The 25735-nt window shown below is 59.2% G+C and overlaps 2 protein-coding genes across 7 annotated transcripts; both read right to left on the bottom strand.

Moving 5' to 3' along the window:
* Window positions 1-727: 727 nt before the first annotated feature.
* Window positions 728-5317, bottom strand: C9H8orf58 (chromosome 9 C8orf58 homolog). Of its 6 annotated transcripts, none has more exons than XM_061199411.1 (7): window positions 5066-5310; window positions 3421-3929; window positions 2968-3108; window positions 2709-2820; window positions 2468-2580; window positions 2162-2268; window positions 728-1634 (listed from the first exon to the last, which is right to left on the bottom strand). In XM_061199411.1, exons 1-7 carry the CDS (start codon window positions 5112-5114, stop codon window positions 1523-1525), a joined length of 1143 nt encoding a protein of 380 aa, XP_061055394.1. In that variant the 5' UTR covers window positions 5115-5310; the 3' UTR covers window positions 728-1522. The 6 variants fall into 6 exon arrangements, with proteins under 6 accessions (XP_061055394.1, XP_061055395.1, XP_061055393.1 ...); XM_061199412.1 differs by having other exon boundaries at window positions 2162-2244; window positions 5066-5309; XM_061199410.1 differs by having other exon boundaries at window positions 2555-2580; window positions 2709-3108; window positions 5066-5317.
* Window positions 5318-9761: 4444 nt separating this feature from the next.
* On the bottom strand, window positions 9762-22657 carry PDLIM2 (PDZ and LIM domain 2). Its single transcript, XM_061200684.1, is given in 12 exon segments — window positions 9762-10347; window positions 11397-11514; window positions 13081-13226; window positions 13458-13552; window positions 17359-17437; window positions 17592-17743; window positions 17846-17915; window positions 19942-20093; window positions 20799-20893; window positions 22010-22035; window positions 22037-22395; window positions 22397-22657. Coding segments are annotated over 12 exon segments (1716 nt in total). The 5' UTR covers window positions 22643-22657; the 3' UTR covers window positions 9762-10169.
* Between the last annotated feature and the right edge of the window lie 3078 nt (window positions 22658-25735).

Below are 25735 nucleotides of genomic sequence, written 5' to 3'. Positions count from 1 at the left end.
GTGGTGTCCTCTCTTACGTGTCCCATTAGAAAAGCAGGCTTCGGAGAATTGGTTCCTGGTCCCAAGACTGCTGGAGCTGGAGCCCCAAACATAAGGGAGCACCTATGCCTCATTCTGGCAGATCCCAAGACCGCAGCAGCAAGAGAACCAGCTGACTGGAAGAGGAGGAGGAGGAGGAGGAGGAGAAGAACCAGCTGACCTCCTCCTGACTGGAGGAGGAGGATGCATGATCAGTGGCCATTTCCAGAAGACATCCCTGTGTCTGATTCAACCATCCCTAGCCCTACCCTTCTGTTGACGGCACACCCCTCCACACACACCTCCTGGGTACCTGCAGGAGACTAAACTTTCCCCCTTTCTCAATTAACGAAGATCTAGGAACCTAATAGGCTATGTAATAAGATAAACCTCCACAATATTTAGGTATACATTTACAAAGAGTTCTCACAGTCATTTCCTTTAGTCCTCACATCAACCCTTGGGGGATAAGGAGGTCAGGAATTAGTGTCCTATTCTCAGCTATGAAACCTGAGAGACTTCAATGAAATGACTTGCTCACAGTCTTGCCGCTAATCACTGGCCATTTTAGTCTCCATTAGCAATCCCAGTTCCCCCTTACCCTCTGACCTTCCCATCACCCTCCAGTCTAGCCTCCCTCCAACACCCTTTCCTATTCATTTAACATTCACCAAGCACCTTGAGACAGTTTAATCTCACTTTACCCTCGAAACAAGCCTGTGAGGTAGGTAGGACAAGCATCATTATACCATTTGGGAGATTAAGTGGGAAGCTATGGCTCAGAAAAGTTAAGGGATTTTTGTCAAGGTCTAAAAGCTAGTATGGGCCTCTGGTTTCAGCTGTGACGTGGAAAGGCTAGTAAGGAGTAAAGCAGCTGAGAATAGACCTTGAAGATTACTCTGCTGTTCCCCATGTTGTCCTTGACTCCCATCCCTGGTGCAGTCTTCAGGCAAGATTCAATGCAGAGGCAGCCAAGAGAGCACCCTTCTCTGTCCTGGGGCTGCCCATGCAAGTATGAGGAGGAAGGGAGGACTCCAGATCAGTAACTGCCTGCTCAGGAGTGAAGGTCAAGTCCATCGTTCTGCAGTTACCTCACCCTGAAGACTGACTCTTTGAGTGCATGATTCCAGAGAGATGGTTGGATCCAGCCAGTTCACAACACTGACAGTCCCACAGTCCCCAGCAACCCGCTGGGCCCCGACAGATCACCACGCCAAACGCACTCCATGGACGCCAGATGAATCAGTAAGTTCACATTGCCTAAGCCCAGGGATTTCTGGCAACCAGGGAGGAGCCCAAGAGCTGCTGCACCTTGGGGCCTCTCAGGGACCCAGGGTTCCTTGGCTGCTCAGAGGAGAAAGACTCAGCCCTCGCCTCAGAGAGAAAACTGAGCATCAACAGCTTTTCCTGGCAGTGCCCAGAAGCAGCAACAGGGCAGAGGGCGAGGAAGAAGACTTCACTGCGCTCCCCCCCAGCTGGGGTTACATCCCTGCACCAGGAAGTCTCAGCATACAGTAAGGTTTTTTGCTCGTTGCTTCTTAACCACTAATGATGGCATAAAGGTCTTCTGGAGGGTTTGGCCTGGAGGCCTTTCAGAGAGGTCCCTTGATGCAATCCTGTGGAGAAAGAAAGGAGGCACTAGGCTAGGAGGAAGAAACAAAGGTAACGATGGCCCCAGAGTTGACCAAGCATTGTGGGAGGCCTGGGGATATTAATTGACAGGGATAATCCCCCCTGGAGAATTATTCAGTATAGACCCCTACCCCCCCAACCCCCGGCATCCACTGTGGCATCCTGTGTGCCCTACCTTGCTTTCCTGGGGAAACCCAGGGAGGTGACCTAAGTTTCAGCTTTGAGGGGTGAGGGCTTGCTGGGCTTATGTGAGGATTTCCCAGCTTTTGGTCCTGGCTCTGCCACTGACTCACCATGCGGCCTCGGGAAAATGACTTCCCTCCCCAGCCCAGTCCTCAGCCTCCTCATCCATAAATGGGCTGCTTTAACTCCTTTCTGTTTCTTCCAGCACCCTCTCCAAGACTACGTCTCTCAAATTTTGCAGGGACGAAGATAACAACTGGCAGCACAATCTTGGCATCCTAGCTCATCAGGCTCCTCCCTCTGCCCTGGGCTGGGTCACAGGACTCACCTGGGGGCAGAGCCATCACGAGGGGCAGCGGGTTCAGCAGGTCGAGGGCTCCTCCACCGGATCCGGTTGAGCAGGACCTTGACCTTGTTCCAGTGGGAGAGATCCCGCTGAGCAGAGGGTGAGAGGGTCACCCAGGGCCCCTCCCCAAAACATACCCCTGACCAAGCTCCCAGAGATAGCTGTCACCACAGCCAGGACAAGTCACCTGTTCCAAACAGGAATCCTCTCGTTTTCTAGCACACATCCCAACCACCCCCGACCTCCAGCGCATCCTGTCACCTGCCCCCACGTACATCCCTCACCTACCCTGTGTCCCTGGGAGGATGGAAAGGTGTGAGCTGGCTCTGCCAGGGCCTCTGACAGCCTGGAAGGGCTGGCGCTGGGCACCCCTACCTTTGGGGCGGAAGCTGTCCTTGCTCCTTCGGAAAGAGAATCCAGTTACCCAAGGCCAGGAACAGGAAGGCACTCGTCAAGCCCAGAGCTCAGGGGGTCTGCCTGTGGGGCCCTGGGCAGGCAAGATACAGACAGAGACACAATTGCGCCTCACCTGTCTCCTCTGTCTGGCTGAGCCGCTCCCACTGCCCGTGTACCTCACTGCCTGGGGCGTGAGAGGGTGGAGGTGAAGGCGCCAGGGCTGGCTGCTCCTTCTCTTTGGGATCCTGTGCGCAGGAGAGACGGGCTTTCAGGACCTGGCTAGAGCACTGAGGCTGTTCTGAAGGGAGTCCTGGTTCCAGGGGTCCCCCCCATCCTCTGCATCCCCCACTCACCTGCCTGCCCGCTGGCCCGACTGCCCACAGCTCACTCACCCCAGGGCCCCTCCGAGTCTGCAGCTGCAGGCAGAGCTGCTGCAGCCTCGCCATCTGCTCCAGCACCAGGCACAGGTGTTCCAGGTAGCGAAGACCCTGCCCTGGGAGGCAGGCCCAGGCTTCAGGCCCCAAGCCCCCCACCTGTGGGACGTAGTGAGGTAGGGGAGAATTCTGAACTCAACCAGACTCCCACCCTAAGGGGCCAGCAGATGGGGGCAGGATGAGTGAGAGGAGGGACGCACACCCAGCTGGCCTCCCAGTGCCCAGCCAGGCAAAGTGCCAGGCAGGCCCCAGACCTGCCCACCTCCACACAGCTGGGGGCGGGGTGAGGCAAGACGTTCTCACACAACCCATCATTGAGGGGTAAGGAAAGCCCCACCCCGAGAGAGCTCCAGGGAGAAGAAGTTGGGGAGCGGGGTCATCTCCATCCCACGCTTGAGAGTTGGCACTCACCACCTCTGCTTCTTCCAGGCCTGCCTCTAGGTCACTCTCTGCCTCAGTGGCCTCCTGTCCTCCTGCTCCAAAAAGGGGCATTTCACACTCAGGGTTGCTTGGTGGCTTTGGGGAGCGGTAGTGTGACAAGCTGGCAGAGGAAGTCGGGAGTTGGCGGGACCGCTCCAGCACCTGCTCCAGCTTACGGCTGGCTAGAAGCCGGCTTAGGTGGGCAGGAGGCTCCATGGCACCAAGGGCCAGGGGCTCAGCGCTCCGCATGGGCTCAAAGTTCAGAGAGTCTTGAGAAAGGCCCGGTGAGGTGGCTAGGGAGCTGTCCCCAACCGCCATCTCCACTCCTGAGTCCTGGGAGGCCAGTTTGAGAAGTGGCACCTGCCTCCCGGGTGCTCTCAGCCTGCCATGCCCCTTGCAGGAGTCTGCCAACCACCCTGGAGCGGCATCCGGGATCCGTCTGTAGGTGCTGGTGACTCCAGGCACTACACAACCACGTGCCAGGTCCTCGCCAGCCCCATCTGCAAGGAGAGTCAGTCATCAGGCTGGGCAGGCTGCCCCAACACCCCCGGCATTCCTGGCAGCTGGCGACATTCCCTGAGGAGGAGTGTCCTGGGCCAGAGGTGACAGGAGGAGACTGGTCGGCCACAGCCCCACCCAGATCTCTCTCCAACCCTGGCTGGGAGATGTTAGAATGGGGTTCCCTTTACAAAAGTAATTGTTAGTGATATCTGCCTTTGAGGGGTGAGCACTTTTTCTTCCAGGGAGCCCTCGTGCTCCAGCCCCTGAGATTGGCCTAAGACCTCTGAGCCATAACTGGGGAGCGGTAGCCTCTTCAACTGCTCCCCATGGGGAAGTATGACTGTGCCCCAGCCTCAGGGAGAGGGGGAAGGGCGCAAAGAGGGAAGCCTGGGCCCAAACTGGCATCAGGATGCAAAAAGAAGTCCATCCTGGAATTCCTGGGGGGAGTGGGTAGTAAAAATAACAATAGCTATAACCATTTTGGACTTTTGTTCTTTTAAGTGAGAAACAGAAGGTTTTGGAGAGTTGAAAAGGAAAAATTTAAACGGAAGAAAGGGAACCAGGCGGGCAGGAGGAGGAGCAGCGTGATCGCCCATTCGCTGTCCTCTCCTACAGCTCTCCTGGCCTGTGCCAGGCTCTCCCGCGATCTGGGTGCCCCGATTGTAAGGATGCAGAAACGGAGGCTGGAGACGATGGAGGGCCGCCTTCGTCTCCCTGCCCGCCACGCGGGAGAGCTGGAACGGGATGCCAAACCAGGCCCCTGTGGGCAAGGAAGTCGACCAGGAAGTCCACCCCTGCGCGGCTCCTTTGGAAAGGGGTCCGCCGCCGCGGAGAGAGCTTTTCGCAACTGCGGGCTGGGGCAGGGGCCGGTCAGAGGAGGATCCAGACCAGGAATTAGAGGGAAGTGGACCCGGAGGAAATGGGATGGAGGTGGCGGTCGGTTTAACGCCAGAAGCCAGAGGGTCTCCAACGGGCAAAGCGCGATCCCCGGGCCCTTCCTAAGGGAAGCGGCGAGGAGGGCGCAGCGAGGTCGGGCGGGCTGTGCTGGGTGGGGCGGGGAGCGCAGACAGGGGCCCGGGCGCGGGAGTCGGCTCCAGGCCAAAGGTCCCGGCCGGCCCCGGGGTGGGCGACTCACCCCGGCCGCCCAGCGGCTCCACGGCGAAGACGCGCCGCCGGCCCAGCATGGCCCCAATCCCGGCCCCGACAAGGCGCCCCGGCCGTGGCCGCTGCAGCCGGACGGAGCGATCCCGGCCGGCGTCACCGCGCCGCTGTCGGGTGCGCGTCCGGACCTGGCTAGGCGAGGCCCCCGGACACTCCCAGCGGGGATGGGGGAGGGACGGCGGGTGGGGTGCGCAGGTGTGCGGGCGCTCCGAGAGGGGCCGCGGGGGCGGGGCCTGGTCCCCCCCAACCCGCCCCGCCCCCAGTGCCGGCGGGGCGCGGGCCCCGATCTGCCGTCCTTCGGGCCCCGGGCGGCCCCGCACGGCCGGCCCCGGACGTGGAGCGGGGAGCCCTGCCCGGAGACGCAGTCTGGTTCGTGGCGCGGGGTCACCCCGCCCTCGGTTTCCAAGCGGGGTCTGTCTTCCTGCCGCCGAAATGAACCCGGGCGGGGATGGGGGGCGGCGGCGACCGGACGCGAGCGCGGAAGGAAATGGAGCCGCACGTGCAGGCGGAGGGAAGAGAGCGGACCTGGACACCGGCGTACCCGCGCTCCCAGCTGTGTGCCTTGGGGCAAGTCACTCAGCCCCTCAGAAACCTGGCGCGATGAAAGGGGGAAGTGATTCCCGGCACAGGAAGATCCTTTCCAACAACTGCAGAGCACCTTGGGTTCTGGGCTAGATCTGAACCCCCTCCTCGTCCCACATCTCTTCCTCACCCGGGTACCCTAAAGCTGGGGGCTGGTGCGGGAGGAGGGGGCTTCAGGATCCGGGGAAGTGAAACAGGGGGGACAGGAGGGCAAGCCTGAGGTGCTGGAAGTGTAAATGCTCTCCGGTCCCCGCCCCCAAACTCTTTGGGTCCGTGGGATTCCACCCCCCAACCACCCTGAAAGGGGGCTGGGAGCCCAGGCAGACACTGATGGTGAGACAGCCTGGTGGCCAGATGGGATGGTGGCCTCTAAGGAAACCTCAGCCTCCTGAGGAAGGCGACCACCAGGCTGGAAAAATCCCAGCAGGACCTAAATTCCCTAGAGGGAGATAAGGGAGGTGGCGGACGTGCAAACTTGCACCTGAGCCTCTGGGGGAGGGGGCCGGAGCTGGAGCTGGAGGCGTTGGGAGCAAGTGGTTATTAACTGGGAGGGAGAAGACAGTCTGCCCACCTCCTGCTCCCTCCTTCCCTTCTGCCAGCACCCTACGCAGGAGCCGTCTGCAATCAGAGTCACGAACTACAACATTCTAACTTCTGGGAAACAGGCCTACAGCTAAGCCTGGGGAAGAATGAGAGCCTCTCTTAACACCTTGATTTTTCAGGCCAACCTCTTCCCTGCTAGCTTTGGGTTCTCTGGGTTGCCCCCTCCCAACCCTATCCTCCTGGAAAGCACCGCCCCCCCCTTCCTCTTTCCCAGGTACAGAGAGGGAAACCTGGGCCTGGGGGAACTGCTTTACCCAAGTCCAACAGCCCGTGAAGATCCCACGCCAGGCCTCCCTGGGGAGGAGAGGAGGAGGGCTGGCCATCAGGTGGCTTCCTCCCTCCAAAGTCAGAGGATGGGGAGGTAAAGTGAGGGAACCTTTGCCAGATCTTGTCCTGAATTTGGAGAATGTAGGGCCAGATTCCAAGCAGTCTCCGTGGTGACACGGGCAGGAATGCATCTGGAGCAGGAAGCCCAGCCAGCAGGAATGCAGTGTCTCAGCACGAGGCTCTGTGTGGGCTCAAACCACACACAGAACACACACACACACACACACACACACATGCACACACTCACACACACACACTAGGCACACTCCCCTCCAGGCCATTCTCCCCTCTCCACGCAGATATGCCAGAATCTTCAGGGCGGCTGGGATCCCTCGCAGTTGGGGGCCAACATGCTGCCTTCCCATCTGCCTTCTGCTGCCCTGACTGTGGCAGCCCCAGGCCCAGAGCTGGGCCAGGCCTTCACCGTCCAGAGGGCTGTTTCTCCTTCACCCCACCTTCTACCAGAGGAGAATCATCTCCCTTTGAGTGATGTTTCAAGGAATGGGAGGGGCAGCACAGCCACCCCCTCGCTGCCCACCTGAGGGGCGAGCAGCTACCGTGAGTTCCTGAGACACATGGTAGCCCAGCAGAGTCATCCTAAGGCTAAGGCCAGAGATGCTCGATGCCTCCCAGCCTCCATGGGGAAATCCCAGCTTCAGGAAGCGCGTTTCCTGCCAGCTCAGCACTGAGCTAGGCCCTGTGCGAGGAAGGGCAAAGCCAAGAGCCTAGGGCAGCTCCTGCCAGATTAGAGATGGCTGGAAGCTGTGGGGACGTCCCTTATGGCCTGGAAGGGAAGGGCAAGAGCACCCCAGGGCAAACCAGAAACCCAGGAGTCAGGCTCCTGGCTCATCCTTTGCCCCCTCCCCTCACTGCTAGGAGCTCTTAGACCAGCGACTTAGCCTCCCTGTCGTTGCTTTCTTCATCTATACAACAAGGATGACAACAGTACCTACTTCAGAATGATGAGGATTGGAGTTTAAAGCACTTTAGAATTATCTATTGGTGTCACTTTGGGTAAGTCATTTTCTCATCTCTAATAGAAGGCTGTATCAGATGCTCTCTCAGGTCGCTTCTAACTCGAATCTGTCATCATTTCTGAAGTTATTCCCCAAAATGAAGAAAAAGTAAAGAGGGCACAGCACTGGACAAATAACAGCCGCATGATTGGGCGGTGCCCCCTCCCCACCCCAGCACGTCTGGGTCAAAGGGGGTGGGTGTACACAGCTGGGCAGAGACCAAAGGCTGCCCCCAACCTTCTCTGCTGACAAATGAGATGGACTAATAACTCCGTCTTCCGAAGAAGTTCACCCCCAAGCTCGGGCTAGTTGTGTGGCTGCAGAGAGCTCTGATGCTGAAACCCTCTGGCCCCGGGGAGGAGAGCTGGCTGACACAGAGAGGTGGATTTTAGCTTGAACCCCCGTCCAGTCTTCGAAAGGCATTCAACAACTCACTGGCCTACCCATTTCCCAGGGGCCTCCACTCTCCCTTTGTTCTCCATTACTTAGAGCACTGCTAGCCCAGCATGGTTTGTTACAGGCGAGGATCTGACCATATTAAGATTCTAACACACCCTTTTCCAACCTGTCACTTCCCTGCTGAAAATTTTTCAGTGTCCCCAGAGCCTCAAGGAGAAATTCAAACCATATCTTACAACATTCAAGGCTCCCATCTTCCTTTCCAATCTTATCTCAGTGTCGCCTTCAGCCGCTGCCCTAAACTGATCATGCCACTTGCACTCACCCCCTCACTCTGCATTTCTCTCCTCCATCTGTCTGTGTCCTGTTCTTCCTCTAACACCCACAGCCTGAACTCTCTGAACTCTCAGGGCGCTCCTGTCCCGCACGAGTTCTTTACACTCACTACCGTGTAACATTATTTCATTCATGCCATCTCAGTTGCTGCCACTTGACTATTATCTTTAGGAAAGCCAGAAAAGTGCTCTATCTCTGTACTCCCACTGTGCCAGGACCTGAGAATTTACAGAGGAGTGAATCCCCTTTCGTGAGCATTCTCCCCGCCAAGGGCTACACCTGACACTAGGTGGCGCCAAGGAGCCCATCCCACTTGGGACCAGACAGTTCTGGCCTGACAACTCCTGAGCCGCAGACAGCCTTGATCTTTCCTATGAAAATAAAGACAGCCATCCAGGCAAAAGGTGAGACAATTATAGCAAGGTGTAAATTACATCAAGGTGCCTGGGGAGGCAATGCACACAGTCTCTGCCAAGATTCCTTCCCAAAAGAGCCAGATAGCACAAAGCACCCTCTGAAGCCCAGCTTTGATCTTTTCCCTCAGGCTGAGTGGGCGATAAAGCCCACTCAGGTCTAGAGCACCCAGCAGCACCCATGCACCTTTCTGAAGTGTCCTCTGGGATTAGGACTGGGAGTGATGGGTGAATCAAGCCAAAAATCTGGCAGAGGACCACTGCCCCCTGCCTGACTCAATATACCCCCAGGGCAGGCAAGCCTAGCAGCAGCTTTCAAATCAACCACCAGCGAAGCCAGCTGGGGCTCCCGGGGAAGGGGCAGGCAGACCAACCCTGGCTTGGAGGGTGGTGGTCCTCAGGGTAGGGGCGCTGCAGGATTGTCCCTCCCAGGCAAAGCTAACTCACAGCGCTGTCCAAGGTTACTCCTGGGGATAAGCTTTCTCAAAGGGGTGCAGACAGCCTCGGGCAAGCGCAGGAGGTTCTTTAGATGTTGCCCCCTCTCTGGCCCACCGAGCTCCCCTGGGTGCGTCAGCAGGGCAAGCAGCCTCCATACCAAGTAGAGTGAGGGGTACAGAGCGCCAGCGCAGATACTGTCTCACGGAGACGGGCCTGGGCAGAAGGAGTCTCAGGGCCTGCTTCCTGTTTGCTGCCAGCCCTCTAGCATCCCTTCCCTTCTCAGGCTCCCAGTGAGAAACTCATTCCTCTACCAAGGATCATCCCAATAAAACACACATCTTTAAAAGAGGGTCCAGGAAGAGCACGACCCTCCACTAACAGGAGCGGGTGTCTTCAGTCGGGAGTGTCACGTGGTGAAGCATCTGGTAGGGTGGAGGTTTGAGGGAGGCGGAAATAAGAGGGGAGAAAAATTGTATGTAGGAAGACTCTCCACCCAGTGGTAGGGAGAAGCTCATCCCCAGGGGCTGGGGCAGGGAAGGAGAGAAAAGAGGGGCACTTACTTTATTTTGTCCATGTACAGTATATATTTATAGAGCTCGTATGTTGAAAACTTTACACAGTCAATACCTGTAGCCTCTGGCCCAGCCCTCTCCTTCCAGATACTTATCTCCATGTCCCAGCCTGCTTAACCCCTGGTACACAAAGGTGTCCAAGGCAGCACCCACTTCGCACTTTGATGCAGAGCCTGTCCAGCAAGGGGACGCGAGAGTATCCAGCAGAGACCTGGGAAGGTGAGGCTGCCCTCACCCGCAGCACAGGCAGGTCCCGGCCTCTGGCCTCACTCAGCGAGGAGGAAGGCGCCTCACCAGCCCCCATCGCCTTTCCAGGCCAACTTGATATTGGCGCGGCCCCGGTGCGGAGGTGCCCGCAGAGTGGAGGGCGGTCTGAGAGCGCAGCCGGGCGCTCAGGCCTGGGAGTTGACGGTGCGCGGTGCGGAGTAGCGCTGGCGGGCGTGCTTCTCGCAGTACAGCTCGTCCCCCACCCAGAAGTGCCCTCGCATCTTCAGGTTCAGCCCGCAGTCGGCGCAGGCGTAGCAGCCCGGATGGCGGTAGCGCCCCTCCTGGATACGCACGGCCTGGTTCCTGCGGGGGGGCGGGGCACAGGGAGGAGAGAGCCATTAGCCTTGCGGGGAGGAGGGAGGGACAGGCGCCCCAGGCGCGATGCCACCATTCCCATTCTCAGGTAGCCTAGTTTCCAGCCCAGAGTCAGGACCCGGTAAGGTCCCAAAATCTGTCACTTGACTCCCCAGGCCTGCCCTCAGGAATCTCCGTTCAACAAACGCACAGCCCACACCCCCAGAACCCCAATTTTTAAAAAGTCATTCCTCCCCCACACAAAGGCAGACAAGCACCATCCTGAATCTTCTGGATTGTTAATAGAGCAGTGATTCTCAAAATGCGGTCCCAGTGCCAGGACCCACAGCATCACATCACCTGGGGATGAATTGGAAATGCAAACTCTGGGGCTAGGGACCTCCTGAAGAGGGAACTCTGGGGGTGTGGGCCCGAAATCCCTCAGAGGCCCAGCTGCTGATCTTGAGAAACACCGTATAGGACCCCTTCCTTGGGCCTGCACAGCAGGGCTGGGCAGTGTCGTGTTCTGCAGATGACACACGGAGGCCCACGGAGGCTAGGGATTTGCCTAAAGTGAGTCATCTGACCCTCACCACTGTGCACGGAAGAAATTTATCTGGGGGGGGCAGGGTTCAATTTTCCAGAGAATGTGGCTGCATTATAATGAGAAAAATGGGCCTACCTCTGGAAAACGCATCCCATTCCAAAGAGGGGGAGGAGGAAGTAACAGCAAGAGTTTCCAAGAGGAGGCACCTCATCCAGAGGCAGATCTGCAGAGGCTTTGAGATTGTTGGAGAGAAATCGAAAGCAGTAGCGTTTCTTCCTCCTCCAGGGAGGTAGGGAAAGAAATCAAGGAAGAGGAGAAAAAGCAGGAAAAAGCCAGTGCAGGCATCCTAAGAAGGCTGAAGTGACCCCTGAGCCCATCACAGATCCACTGTAGCTATGCTCCCCGCAGGGTCTCTGGCTAGTGGGTCCATGCAGGCCCCTCCTGAGAGCGTCCTGGACCCTGTCCCCCACCCTGCAGGGTGTGCCCTGCCCCCCAGGCCGCCAGCACTCACGCGATGCTGGTGCTGCACTTCTCACACGTGTGGAGCTTGGGTGGGGTGGCCAGGGCCCTGGAAGTGGGCCGGGAGGACTGGGGGCTCAGCGAGCTGGGCAGGAAGGCAGGTGTGCCACCTGTGGGGGGCGGGGGATGAGGGTGGGGAGGACAGACAGACACATCAGAGCTCGTCCACAGCAGTGCCATCAGGCTGTATTTTTGATGCCCACTCCACCTCCTCCAACACAGCTCCAAAGAGACTCTTGTCAAAGGGGCACTTACAAGCGGACCTCTAAAGTAAGCCTGGGCATGACAGGGGGTCATGGGGGAAGGAAGTGATCACCCCAGATCCTTGGCTGAGGTTGGTCAAGGGCAGGGAGCATGTTCAAGGCTGAGTTAGCCCAAGCTAAGGCAGCCTGAGCAGTGTCTGCTCGGTGTCTGACACGTCAGGCCAAGCAGGCATCTCCTCCCTCCTGACCCAGTGATGATGATATTAAGAGATGGTAATAATAGATAATAACAGCACCACAGCAACTCTGTACAGTTTTCAAAGGGCTTTCACATGCATTATTGTGCCTGAGCCTTGGAACAACGCTAAGATGAAGCCCGGATGCTATCAGACAGGTATGGTCCTCATCTGCAGCCGAGGACCCCGTGACTCCAGGGGTGAAGTCACCATCTGTCTGCGCTGCCCTCACCCCACCCTTCCGCCTCTCCCCATGCCCCCTCCCAGGGCGTGCCGAGGCCTCAGGGTAGTGATGGACAAGCTTTGCTCCAAACCTTCTCACCTTGTCTCCGAAACATCAGAGTTGGAACCAGCCCCCAGGTACCAGTGATTGTGCCAATCAAATACCTCTGACTGTCCCATCCTTTCTCTCCCTGATACCACTGCCCAGGCCAGGCCCTCCTCATCTCTCCCCTGGACCACGGCAGTGCCCCCCTCACCCCCACTCCCCATGCACCCACACGAACTCCTGCGGCACAGTCCACTTCCTGGGGAGCTGGGCAGCCAGTCTGCCCAATAAACAGAGTTCCTGGCGGGGCAGACGTGGGTCCTGACTGCCTTCGATCTCCACACAGCACACGACTGGTCCATCAGACGACTCGGTAAACATCTCGAATGAACAGCTGAACAGCTGGCAGAAGCCTGTATCTCTGCTGCTCACTTCGGCACCTCACACACCACCTGGCGTTATTTAACTGGCCCTCCTGGGTTGGGACGCTCCTCGGGCCTGGCATGCGAGGCCTTGCAGCCAGGACTTAACCTCCGTGGCCACCGTCTGTGCAGCCAGGCCCCAGTGTCCTGTCAGTCCCACCCCAGAGCCCTGCGACTCCAGCCTCCACATTCCACACTGCTCCCGGCCACCATCTTAAGGCCGTTTGTGAAAGTCCTGATCTTTCTTCAAGGGCCAAGTCAGACTCTTCTTCCTCCATGAAGCCGTCCTTGGAGACCCAGGCCCCACCGCCCACATTTATCGTTCCCTTGGCACTTCCCCTGATCCCAGCCAGCACCTCTGGGTTGCACCCCAGTAACTCCTACCAGACCGTAAGCTCCTGTAGCGCAGGGGCTGTGGCTTCTACGAGTCAGAGCCCACTCCCGTGATGAGCACTTAACAAATATTAATTTAATAACATGTCCGGTCGGGGGTCCAGGGTGTCCTGGGGGAACATCCTTCTCCTACCCGAGCCCCCCGGGGGCTCACCTCTCTCCTCAGCCTCCAGGGCTTCCTGCAAGAGCCGAAAAGAGCTGGACTGCCGGGGGGCCACCCGTGCCTCGCGATTTTCCTGCAGCATCTTGAAGACTTCTGAGTCCTCTCTCAGGAGGTGGCTTTCCCCTTCCGAGGCCACGCTGCAGGGATGAGAAGGAGGCAGCCAGGAGTGAGGGCCCTGTTCCCAGGGGTTGGGACGAGCATGAGGACAGAGAAAGAGTGTCCCGGGGGGGAAAAAGGATTCTGGGGGCCAGAGGAAAGTGGACGGGGCTTAGGGAGGGGGGACCCCCCCCCATCCCTCTCTGGGAAGCCTGTCTGTCTCCTGCCCCTCCCAGGCCCTCCAAGATCCCACCCCACCCTCCAGAACTCACTGGTACCTGAGCCTAGGGCTGGAGGAACGGGGACCTGGGGAAGGCGGTGGCGGCAGCACCAGCACAGCCGAGTCGCCAGCGGGGCCCAGGCCGGCCTGCGGGAAGGAGAGGCACCAGGGGAGGAGTCAGCGGCCGGGCCTAGGGCCAGCACACCCATCTGGGCGGCCGAACCCAGCTGTTCCCCAGGCCCACCACCAGGGGGCCCCCGGCCCTCGCTGACCAGCAGCCCCACCCAACCAGCTCGCAGAACCGGGGGTCAGCAGTCGCCAGCAGCTGCTCCTGCTGGGTCCCCGAGGGGAGGGAGGCCAGCGCCCAGCTCTAGAAGGGTGAGCCTGCTGCCCTAAGGGGACTGGGCAAGGGGCAGGATGAAGATGAGTGTGCGGGGCCACCGTGGCTGTTCCTCTGCCATCTCACATGATGTGTTTGCAAAGATGTTGCACACTGGGGCCTGGCAGGCAGAACAAGCGGAGAGAAAGTAAGCTGACCCTTTTGCAGTGAGGAACAGGAAACATAAAGGGCCAAGACCCCTCTTGGAGTCAGGGCTCAGGCCGCACAAAAGTCCTGTCTCCTACACCCTCTGGTCCTTCCTCTGAAACGGCTAGGGTCTGGGCTCACCAGCCTCTCCCGGCTGCCCTGGAAGGTCTGGTCCTGCCCCACAAAGCCTTGGGGAGCCGGGTCCCCAGAGCAGAGCCCCCCGCTCAATGTGTGCTGTCCCTCTTGGGCTCCTACACCTGCTCTCTACCTGGAAATCTTGCCTTCAGTCTCCCTGTTTTCCGGCCTGCACTCTGCACCCTCCCCTACTCTGCTCCCTCTCCGTGGCCAACCCCAATGGAAAGGACAGCCTCAGAGACGACTAGGCCGGCCAAGGTGCACCAGGCTGAGGGCATGGTCTCCTGGAAAGGAAAATGCCCTCGATTTTAAAGTTCAAAGTTGGGGATGAATTATGGGGTCAAGTAGAAAAGCTGCATGACTTCTTAACCTGAAAACAGAAACTTCAGAGTGCTAAAAATACAGCCCTAGGGACTTCCCTGGTAGTCCAGTGGTTGGGACTCCGTGCCTCCGTGCAGGAGGCAAGGGTTCGATCCCTGGTCAGGGAACTAAGATCCCACATGCCATAAATAAATTTAAAAAGTTTAAAAAAAATTTTTTTTAATTAAAAAAAAAAGCCCTAGACCCTCACCCCACTGGCCCTCTTGCACTAGCCTGCATTCTTCTTCTGTTCTTGGGCTTCTACAGGTAAGGGGATTAAGGGTCAGAAGGGCAAAGTGGCCAATCCAAGCCACCTGGGGAGTGGGAACCAGGGCTGGGAGTCCATGCCTAGGCTCCTGGGTGCCCAGCTGCTGCCATGCGGCCAACTCAGGAAGGACAACTGGCACCAGGTACTCAAGAACGATGTCCCATCTCGCTGTCCTAGACAGGCCAGCGTGTGCCCTGCACGGGGGCACTGGCCAGCAGGGAGGGAGGGCTGAAATCCGCCCTGACTCCCTTCTCAGGCCATGTCCTCATGCCGGCCAGTGGGACAGGGGTTGTTTTCACTTTACATTTGCTCACCCAAGTGTGTGCCTCTCCAGAGGGGGCAACTTCCAGTCTCTGTAAGGTCTGTTGATGTCCTTCGCCCTGGGCCCAGCGCAGCCTCAGCCAGCTCAGGAGCCAGCAGCAAGGCCATGGCCACAAGAGCCTGGGGCAGGGGCACCTCATCTGTAGTCACCTCTGCCACCTTTCTCCTGCCAGAGCACCTCACCCCAGTGGAGAGGAGCCCAAAGCCCTTAGTTGGAGCAGCTTCACCTTTCCTCTCCCCACCTCCCTCCCAGTCACCTGTAGGTGACACCTGCCTTCACAGAAGCGACCTTTCGTCTCTAGGTCCAGAAAAGCTGCTCACCTGTCCATCAAGAGCTGTCTCCAGCCAACCCCTCTCAAAATGTGTTGGGGGGCTGTTAATAAACGATTGGCAGGGGGATCCCCGGAGAAATTCTGCAGTTAAGTAAGTTCAGGAAATTAAAAAATTAAACATCTTTCTTCCTCACAGGCAGGACTTTTCAGAGCCTTTAAAGGTGCTCAAGTGCACGGTGACTCCCAAGAGGGAACTGTGGGACCTGGTGACTCCCACGCCGTCTGACCACAGCCTCACTTGTAGAACAGAATGCAAGCTTCACGGGGTTAGGAATTTCTCTGTTTTTCCACCTATGCATCCCCAAAGCCTAGAAGGGTGCCTGACACAAAGCAGCTGCTCCACAAATATTTGCTGAAAGAATGACCAGGGGCCTCAGGGTGAAAGAAGGGAATTCAGAGCATCGGGTCTGACTCTGAGGCCCAGAGAGTGGAAGGGTGCCTTGTCCAAAGTGACACAGTAGAGGTGGGACTAACCCAGGTCTCCCTGCCACCCGGCTCAGGGCTCCTCTTCACACCACATGGGTGGTCCTCAAATCTGTGCGTGCATCAGATCCCTGAGGGCTCCTTAGAACAGGGATGGGTGCCCTCACCCCGCCCCTCACCCCTGCGTCCGATCCAGTAAGTCTAGGCTGGGGCCTGAGAACTTGCATTTCTAACAATTTCCAAGTTGCTGCTGCTGTGGTTTAAGAGCCACTCCCTGTCCCACCCGCCTCTCCCCTTTGCCCCGGTTGCGAGGAAGGAGGATAGGGTGGACCAAGCTCATTCCCAGCTGGTCTCAGCCCGGAGCTCTCTGGAGAAGGCCCCCAGGCCCCGACACGCCAGGTCTTGCTTGTACCGTTGCGTTCCCATCTCCCCAGCTCATCGTTCTCTAATCCGAAACCTACCCCGTCCTGCCTCTGACATCCAGCAAAGTTCCTGACAAAGCTTTCTCAGGCCACCCCAGCCCACACTCAGCTATCCCCTCCCAGAATGCCTCCTGCTTTTATAATTAAGATCATACTGCTCAGTGCTTAATTTTTCCAAAATTGTTTTGCATGTTTATCTTATCTCTGCAACTACATTTTTAATTCTTTAAAGACGGGATCTCACTGAATACATACACCTCTCTGCCCACCTCTCCTGGAGGGTCACTGGGCAGGCCAACAGAGGGTCACCAGGGAGCCACTACTATGCAGCCCCCAGAGGACCCTGCTCTTTCCTTCTCCAGAGCCCCCAGTTTCTAGCACCCTCCCCCAGTCATCTCCAAAGGCTCTGCTTTCTGGAATGCAGAATCTACCCGAGGTAGGATTCCAGCAGCTGGGCCTCATCCTCTTCACCCCAAAGGCTGGACATGCCCCCGCTAACTCTGCCCCCAGCAGCTGTGGCCCAGGACTCTTGGCCGCCTCCCTCCTCACCTCCCCACCCCTGCCCTTAGAGAGGAGACATACCCCCAAGGGGGTGTTGGGCTGTCACTAGTGGACAGTGGGACCTGGCAGGGGTGTCCAGGGGAAAAGGGCAGAGGAGGGGGGGCAGACAGAGAGTAAGCCAAGTGCAACCGGAGTCGGAACCACAGGCCGGCTGGTGGTTCTCTGGTGGTTCTCGGGGGCTGAGTCAGAGGAGGAAGAGGGGGAATGGGTGATGAGAGTTGGGGGCGGGCATGGGGCTTGGAATGGGAAGGAATGTGTTCAAGAGATACAGCCAAAGGGAGTCATCCCAACAACAGCAGCTAAACTATTTCGGTCCCGGCCCAAGAGAAACACTTGAGAAGGGAGGAAGCCAGAAGGAAGGGGGGAGGCAGCGGCGGGTGGGAATGTAGGAGGTAGACGGACACCTGGGCTGGGACGGGTAGGGCCAGTGCAGTGGGTGTGACCCTCACCAGAGCTCTGGCCTCCCGGCTCCAGAGAGGAGCGTGCCTATTACTAGGAGACCATGGTGCTGGCTGCCTAGGTGGGACCAGCCGCACGCAGCCCCACGGGCACCACTAGCAGCCAGCCAGGACGGGAGGCTCTCTCCTCCCCTCGGGTATCCTCACCTGTCGGCTTCCGGGGCGGCCCCTGTAGGACAAGTGGTCAGCAGTAGTGGGTTCCGGGGAGTACGCCAGGCTCTGGAAACTGAAATGGGGAAATGGACAGTGTGTGCTGGGGGCCCCGCCACCAGGCTGCCCCAGGAGACAGAGGTGACCCCAGGGCCCCCTAAACCCAGCTACAGAGACTTTGAGAAGCCGGCTTGGACCTGGTGGCCAGGGGGCCCACCCGCTGCACTCACCTGTGGCTGGTCACCACCTCTCCCGCGGGGGCCTGGGGGCTGGCGGCGGGCAGGGTGGAGAAGGGGCTGCCTGGCCGGGGACTGAGGGAGGCCTGGCTGGAGCAGGAAGACCGCAGGGAGGACTGGCTGTCGGTGTGTGTCCTCCTGGAGCCCTGCGGAGAGAGGGGCCTGGAAGGGCGGGGCCCGGAAGAGCAGGGAAGGGGGCCCCCCATCACTTCAGGGTGGGGGACTCCCAGCAGGAGGCACCGTCCTACCTGGAAGCGAGCGGCCAGCACTTCGGGGGAGCTTTCCCCGTTGGTCTGCCCAGGAGAGGCAGCCTGAGGCCTGAGGAGAGGACAGAGGGAGACAGAGTGTCACCGGGTTCTCAAGATTAGGAACATGTCCAAAACATTCGGACATCGGGTAGCCAACTTTTAACTTTGTCAAATTCACAACAAACAGCTATCCTCAACAACCACCCTCATTTCTTAAAAGAAAGGACAATTTAGCACCAAAAAGTAGAAAGGACATCATTTCAGCAAAAATTCAATAAATTCAAATTTTTTTTAAGAGCTCCTCACATCATCACCCCTCCCCCTGCCTCGCCTTTGGTTTTTCTTTTCTATTCTTTTTTTTTTCTTTGGTGGGGGGAGCATTTCATCCAGACTTTGTCGCTGGTCAGCATCAGTTTGTAGATTGATTTGGACTGCTGATTGTGTATAAATAATCCTTTATCTTTCACCCCTGGAGAAACTGAAGCCCAGAGAGGGAAAGTGAGTTGCCCAAATTCCTAAAGGCCAACAATGGCTGGGCCAGCTGCCCCCTCTCCCCAGGGTCCTGTCCCCCATCAGCTCTGCCTTTGAGAGGATCCCTCCCTGTGATTTCCGAAGGCTTCCCCCCCCACCCCGCCCCCTGTAAACCAGAGGGTAGAGCCAGCCCCCCTTCCTGCCACGCAGGCAGCTGAAGGACTTAGAGAACAAGGCGGCCCAGCTCCCCTGCTAATCACCAAGGCTCCCCCTCCTCAACTCCCCAGGGACCCCCCCCCCCCTCCAAAGCCCTGCCCAGTGGAACCTGGCCGAAGCCTCGAACAGGAAGTGACTGGAGGGCTGGGAGCTGCTGAGGGTGAGGGATGAGCCCACCATGTCCCACTGCACCGTTTCTGGATGTCTGACTGCTTCCAGAGAGGTCAGCAGGAACCTCAGTCACCACACGCCACACCAGCCGCAGCCTCAGCCTCCCTCCCTGGGGAGAATTTAGGTCCAGAGCTGGGGAGCTTGGGCTCTGGCTCCGCCCAGAGCACTGCTTCCTGCCTGGGGCTTTGAGTGCTGGAGAGGTCTCCTGGGGGTGGGTTACTGGGGGAGGTTAGGAGGGGTTTGGCCAAAAGAAAGAAGAGACAGGGAGCCTCTGCCTGCCCAACGTGTAACTGGAGGCCTGGGGGTACTCGGCCAGGCCCACCTCTCTGATGGAGCTGGGTCCCTCTTGGAGGGACCCGAGAGGAAGTGATGGTGTCAGCAGCTCCCTGCCCCTCCCCCGCCCCACTCTGCAGCTTCTTGTAGATTTTGGTCCCCTTCCCAGATGCCATGAGCTATTCTCTACCCTCCTCCTCTGGGTCCCACTCCTGCAAACACTCATGAGCCAGACTGGTACAAAATAGTCACTGAAGGGGCCGGGGCCGAGAGAGCATCACGGGAGCCAGCGTCTGCAGTGACGTAGGGCGGCAGGGACTCGAGGAGAGGGCATGGAGCAGAGTTACCTGACTCAGGTTCAAGACCCGCCCAGAGGGCTCTCCTGGCTGGGGAATCTCCCAGCATTCCTGCCCTGTGACTCACTGGGATGCCCCACCCCCAGGGAGCCACCTGTTCCCACCCCCACCCCCAGGCTGAAGCCCCAGGAGCCTGGGAATCTGCCTTCACCAGCAGGGCCCAGAGAGGCAACTTGGGGAGCAACGGAGTGGTTCTATGGGGAGTGAGCCCCCAAACTCCTCACCACCCCAGGATCTGAACAAAGGCTCTCCCCTCCCCTCTTGGAGGCAGGGGCCCTGCAGACCCAGCCTAAGGCACACCTTTCCCCACTTCAACCCACTTCATGCCCACGCCCTGTACCCCGCACACCTGGGAACCAGTCAAACCCAGGTGTCCAGGTGGCTGATGCCAGCCTGCTCTGCCTGTGACTGCACACCCAGCTGGGCACAGGGACACCCCTCAGCCCACCCTGCTGCAGCCCTAGAGCTTGGGACCTTCTCACGGATGAGCCGTGAGGGCCCAGGAAGGCCAGGTTGGAGCTGAGAGCAAGGGGTGAGGGCGGCCACTGTGCAGTGGGCTGGCAGAAGGCAGAAGAGTGTTGGCGGGCCCAGCAGAGGTGGAGGGCCTACCGGTCCAGCTGCAGCCTCAGGGGTGAGGGGCTCTGGCGGATCTTGCTCTGGGCCTCGGCATGCAGCATGCTCTTCGCGCTCTCACCATTGATGGCCACAATAATGTCACCAGGCCGGAGGTCAGCAGCTTCGGCCTTGCCCTGCTCAGTTACCTGTAGGGGGTGAGGATCAGGTAGTCTGAGGTGACACTCAGGTAAGGATGGAGAAGAAGGGATTTCCTTGTCCTGCCCAAGAAACACAGAAGCTGGTTTCAACCAGGCTGGCCTGCATCTCCCTTTAACATCTCTCTCCCTGCCTGCCGGTGTCCACCCAGCCCATCAGCTAATCCCTTCCAAAAGCTGGAGGGGCAGCCCCCTGCCACCCACCTCAGCACTGGCGTTCTAACGGGGCTCCCCAAAGAACGTGTAATGGCAGAATTTCAGGAATTGTGCTTGGAAATACTTCTGGATAGAGAGCCCTGCCTGTGCAAATCAAATCATGCAAGCACTGCCTGCATGCAGGCCCTTTGCGTGAACACTCCCTGGCCTGGGCCTGGGTCAGGGGAAAACTGCCAAGAGCTCGGGGCTCTTGTTCTAATAACCACCCAAAATGGCTGCCAGCAGGTATGGGGTTAGTGACCAAGGAGAAAAGAGAAGGCCTTGCATTGGGCCCAGCTCCCTTTCACTCTCCAGAAGCCTGTTTCTGAAGTGGCCACCACATCCCCATGGCAACGGGGCCCCAGCCCTGCCCATGCCAACAATCCCAGAAGCAGGCCTCTGCCTCCAAAACAGAAAAAGAAAGGTGTCCGTGAGGACCAAGTGGACAGGGCAGACTCTCACTTTGGGGGTACCTCCCCATCTCCTGGAACTAGCCCTTACCCTGGTCACCATGATAGGCGTGTGGAAATCCCTGCCGCCCGAGATGCGGAAGCCCCAGGGTGCGGGTCCCACCACGTCCACCGTCAGCGCCATACCTGAGGGAGAAAGGTTGGAGAGATGAAGCCTGCCCCTCGCCCCACAAGGGATGCTGTGAGGTGGCAGAAGGGGGTGACAGGTCCCCGGAGCAGCCAGTCAGGGGCTGGCGGCGGGTGGAGGTGGGTAGAGGAAGTGACTAACCTCTCCCGCATGCCCCAGTTCCACTTCCCCCCCACCCTGGGAAGTCAGGACTCGGAGTTCCCCCTGTGCCCCGTCTTCAGCAGAGCGGCGGGGTGCTACACGGGGGCTTGCTGAGAACAGGCAGGCGGGCGGGCGGGGCTGGCAGGTGGTAGATGTCAGCATTTCCTCCCTCTCCCCTCCTCCACCATCAGGGCGAAGTCCCCCTAGTGCTTGTTTCCGGTCCCCAAAACCGACAGCACAAGGTACTTCCTCCCCGCTCTGGGGGAGGGCAGCGCTCTGGGAACAGAGGTGACAGCACAGAAAGGGGTGGTACCACCACATACTCTCAAGTACTTGGCTGGGGGACGGGGCGGCTCGCCCACGTGAGGCCAGGGTCTTCAGAGGGACCTCCTGGCTGCCTGCTGCGCCCCTGGCCGTGTGGTCCAGGTAGGCAAGACTGGGCTTCCCACCTCCGCCAGCGGCCTGCTGCCCTCCGAGCAGCTCCGGCAAGAAGGATGGGCTTATCTGCCAAGCAGGGCACACCCATCACCGGGCGCTGGCCAACAGGGCGAGCTGACTGATGCTGCCCGCAAGCTGGGGCCCCAGCCAGGCCTCCCACCCACTGCCCCTCCACTGGGCAAGGGAGTGTCCCTGTAGACCAGACCCTTGTAGGATTTCCTGACCCTCTAGCTCTGGAGTCAGGAGCCAACCCAGGCAGGAAGCTGCAGTGCCAGGCTGGGCCACCACCCTACCCAGCGCCCACCCTGAGGCCACCCCTGGAGAGGGCCACAGACTACAAGCGCTGCCGGAGTCTACCAGGCACACTGGGGCCACTTCCCGCGTTTAAGAGCCTGGGGAGAGGGCGCCCGGGCGAGCGGGGCTGTCTGCCCTCTTCCCGGCCCTACGGCTTCCCCTTTTGCCCAGGCCCAGCCTCTGTCCCTCCCGCAGGCCCCAGGTCGGCGCTGGCGGCTAGCAGATGCCTTGGATTCCCAGACCTTTGAGCCGGCCAGTGGACTCCGCTCAGGGGGCCGCAGGGAGGTGCCCAGACCGTCGGCCCGGCTCGCCCACTTCTGGCTCCTTCTGAGCTCCGAGACCAAAGTACCCGCGCACGCTGGGGGCTGGAGGAGGAGCACCCGGGACGGGAAAGCCCAGCTCGCGGGGGGCGCCGACCGCAGACGAGGCTGCGGGGAGCGGCCGTGCGCGGAGGAGAGGTCCGGCCGCCGAGCCGGCCGCGGGCGCGCAGAGCTGCGAGGGCGCCGGGGCCGGGGAGGTCGCCGGCCGTGCGGACCGCACGCAGGTGGGCGCGCTCACCTGGCTCCCGCTCACCTGTCGGGCTGGGCGGCCGGGCCGGGGAACGAAGGGAAGGGAAGGAGGGAGGCGAGAAGACGCCGCCGTTCCCGCCGCAGCCGTCTGCCCGACTCTGGGGAGAGCCCGCCCGGGACTCCGGGACCTGCCTCCGCCCATGTGATCCCAGGGCCGCCCCTGCCGCCGCCCCTGGCCAGGGAGGCCGCCTCCTCCGCGCAGCTCAGCCCCGGCGCTGCCACCTGGCCCGCGCCCCCTGGGGGCCCGGGGCTACTCTCCCGAGAGCCCCCTAGAGGCTGCGGCCATCCTCCCCTGGGTGTCCCCATCCTCCCGAGGTCAGGGGAGGTGATCTGGTGACGGGCCCGGAGTCCCACTTCGCAGACAGCTGAGCCTGCTGACCCCCGAAGCTCGCCCAGGCCGCCTGCGCCCGCCCTCCTTCAAAGGGGCCCTGAGCTCCCCCAACCCCAGTCCAGGGTCGGGGAGGGGGAGGGGAGGGCAAGCTGGGTCTGTCTGCGGTCGGCCCGCCCGGCTCCTCCGCCCACTCCAGGCTCCGAGGCTGGCGCAGATGCAGCCCCGACACCCACAAATCCCAACCCAGAGGCCGCCCCTCCGCCTTCCTGCCTGGCCAGCGCGCTCGCGGGGCGGTGGCCGCGGACTGCTGCGGCGCTTTGGCTGCGCAGAGCTTCCCTGCTTGAGATGCGCCGCAAGCCTGCTCCACTCAGGGCGACATGCCAGGCCCAGGAAGAGATGAAGAGAGACTCCGGCTGGAAGTGACCGGGCCCCCTCCTGGGCTACACACGTCCCTTTCGGGCTGATGCCTGCTCCGTTCCTGGCTGCCCTCCCCTCACCCTTTCGGCTGCCCTGCCTGCGGCCGGCCACTACCAACAACCACCAATGGCCCTAGTCCCCCTTGCCCCCAGGCCTCTGCCAACCACCTGGATCCTCGGCTCTCGGGATCAGGAGAGGACAGCCAAGGAGAGGCCCCAGGTGTTAGCTCAGAACCATCGGGCAAATGGTTCCCCCAGAGCCAAACCTGGCAACCCTCACCCTGGGGACCTCAGGGCCCACCAGAGCCGGCTTCTCCCATCTCCCTCTGGTCTCCACTTTACTCTCTGTCAGGCTGGCCTGTTTCCAGGGGAGGCCACCTGGAGGCACAGCTGTAACTTGCCTGCCTCAGGTGTGAGTCATTCCCTCCAAGTTCTGTCTGCAAGGTGTGCCCTCACCATACCTCTCGCCTACCTATGCCCTGGACCAGCCCGCCTCCAGCGCAGCTACGTCCCCTGTCCCTGGCCTCCCACACCCTCTGTCCTCGGTGTGTGTAAGCCACTCTCCCACTAACAAGTTCCAGGCCTCCTCGTGTGGCCTCTTTGCCTGATGCACCTGTTCTGCCTCCCCAACTAGACTGGAAGTCCCTGAGGGAACAGGAAGCTGCAGGTAGGGCAGGCACCACTGGCGGGGGGTGGGTTGGGGTGGTGGGGTGCCTCAAATGCCAGGTCTGCCTCTTCCCAGCTGTGTGACCTCGGGCAATTTCCTCAGCCCCTCTGGGTCTCAGTTTCCCCTGTGTAAACTGGGGATGATGCACAGCTTACCTTCCCGTTGTACACACTGCCCTCCTTTTAAAGCTGCCCCTTCCTCAGAGGGCAGGGTGGGTTTTTTTTGTTTTGTTGCTCCATTCCTGGATTGTTCCATAATATTTTGTTGAAGGGATATTGTTTGAATGATCAAATGGATTAATTTCCCTTTCCTTGCCGCCCATCCCCATCCTGCCAGTTTGTAACAGGGACTCAGTTTTGCACCTCTTTCTGCTCAGACTTTGCCTTGGAGAGTCTCTAGAAAGATCTGCAGGTTCATCGGCAGGATTTCTGCTCTGTGGGTTGTGCAGTCACAAAACTCACAACAAAGTCAGCGGACCCCAGGGCATGTCCCTGTGGAACAGAAGGGCATACTGTTCTGCCCTTAGCAACTCTGTGGCCAAGTCACTCACCTCACTGGGGTGAGCATCCCCAGTGACCTAAGGTCCCTTCTGGCTCTGACCGCCCCCCCCGCCCCTCCCACCTCATGCCAAGTCAAGGCAGAGAAGGGGTCATGTACAGGCAGGGCGTAGGGTTGATTTGCTGCAGAGGCTCCAGGGCCCCGCCAAAGAGAGGGTGTGGATTTGGTTTCTGCCCTAAGGAAAGGAAGTCTCAACCCTGAAGTCCTTTTTGAGGGCATCAAGCAACTCGAAGAAGCTGAGATGGGGTATCAAGAACAGGCTATCAGGTTCGTGAGGAACGGTCACTTCCATGGCATAGGCTGGGCCTGCCAACCTAGCAACAAACCATGGTGAGGACTGGGGTGGATGGAGAAGTGAAAGCAGGTCTTGTTCTTCAAGCTGCTGTTTAACCAGCAGTGGAGCCTGGGCCGCACCCAGGCACGAGGAGCCTGCCAGGGACCGGCCATAGCCCTGTCATTCACAGGCCTCTCCCACCTGTCCGGACAGAATTAGCCACCACCGCCTCTTTCCACCCACCTGGGGTGCGGGTGCCCTAAGTGACAGGCCTAGATGACAGGATTGCCAGGAAGAATGTAAGAGAGGCCCAGCCCAGGGCCACCCCAGGGACCTCATGCATGACCTTCCTTCTCCAGGGCCTCTGGACAAGGACTGCATGGGCATTTGGTAGACTGTGCAAAGAGGCAGCAATAGTCATCAGACCTGACTTCAGGTCTATAATGATGTGACCCAGACAACTTAATTTCTCTGCCTCAGTCTCTCCTCCTGTAAAATGGACTCATAACCTGCCTGTTGGGATGCTTACATCAGATAACATGTGGGTAACACCTTATGCCCCGCTCATCTCCCAGCAATGGCCAAGGAATGGAGCTTTTCTTCCCGGCCAGGCCCAGACTATGCCCCTACAGGAACCACCAAGCCCCAGAAGAGTCGCCTTGGCTAGCTGTGCCCCACCTCTCCCAGCTTCTTGCAATCGATTGCTCAAAAACCCGAGCCCAAAAAAAGAAAGTCAACAAACATATGAGAACTTCAGTGTGGAAATGGAGCACACAGAAGGAAAACATTAGGAGCAGAACAAACAGAAATGTCATTTCGTTCAGCAACCCCATGGCAGCTCCAGAACCAAACAGCCGGCAAACAAGGCCACATTCAGCTCCCGTCTCTGGTTTCTCCCCACAGTCAGGCCTTGCCCTCATCCCTGTGACGTTAGTTCTTCTCTCAGCACTTCTTGCCAGACAGCTGCCCAACCCTTGGGGCTGCCCAATCGTGCCTGAGACCTGAGATCTTGAGAGACAATAATGGTTCTTTTGCAGCCTCCCCTTAAACACACACACACACACACACACACACACTCACTCACTCATTCACATCCTACCTGATTCCCTACGGCAGAAAGAATTCCCATAACCCTAAGCAGGTGGAGCCTTCT

The sequence above is a fragment of the Eubalaena glacialis genome, chromosome 9 (assembly GCF_028564815.1).
Source record: "Eubalaena glacialis isolate mEubGla1 chromosome 9, mEubGla1.1.hap2.+ XY, whole genome shotgun sequence".
In the NCBI taxonomy this organism is placed as follows: domain Eukaryota; kingdom Metazoa; phylum Chordata; class Mammalia; order Artiodactyla; family Balaenidae; genus Eubalaena; species Eubalaena glacialis.
Note: the sequence above shows the minus strand (reverse complement) of the source record. Positions and strands in the feature narration are given on the sequence as shown.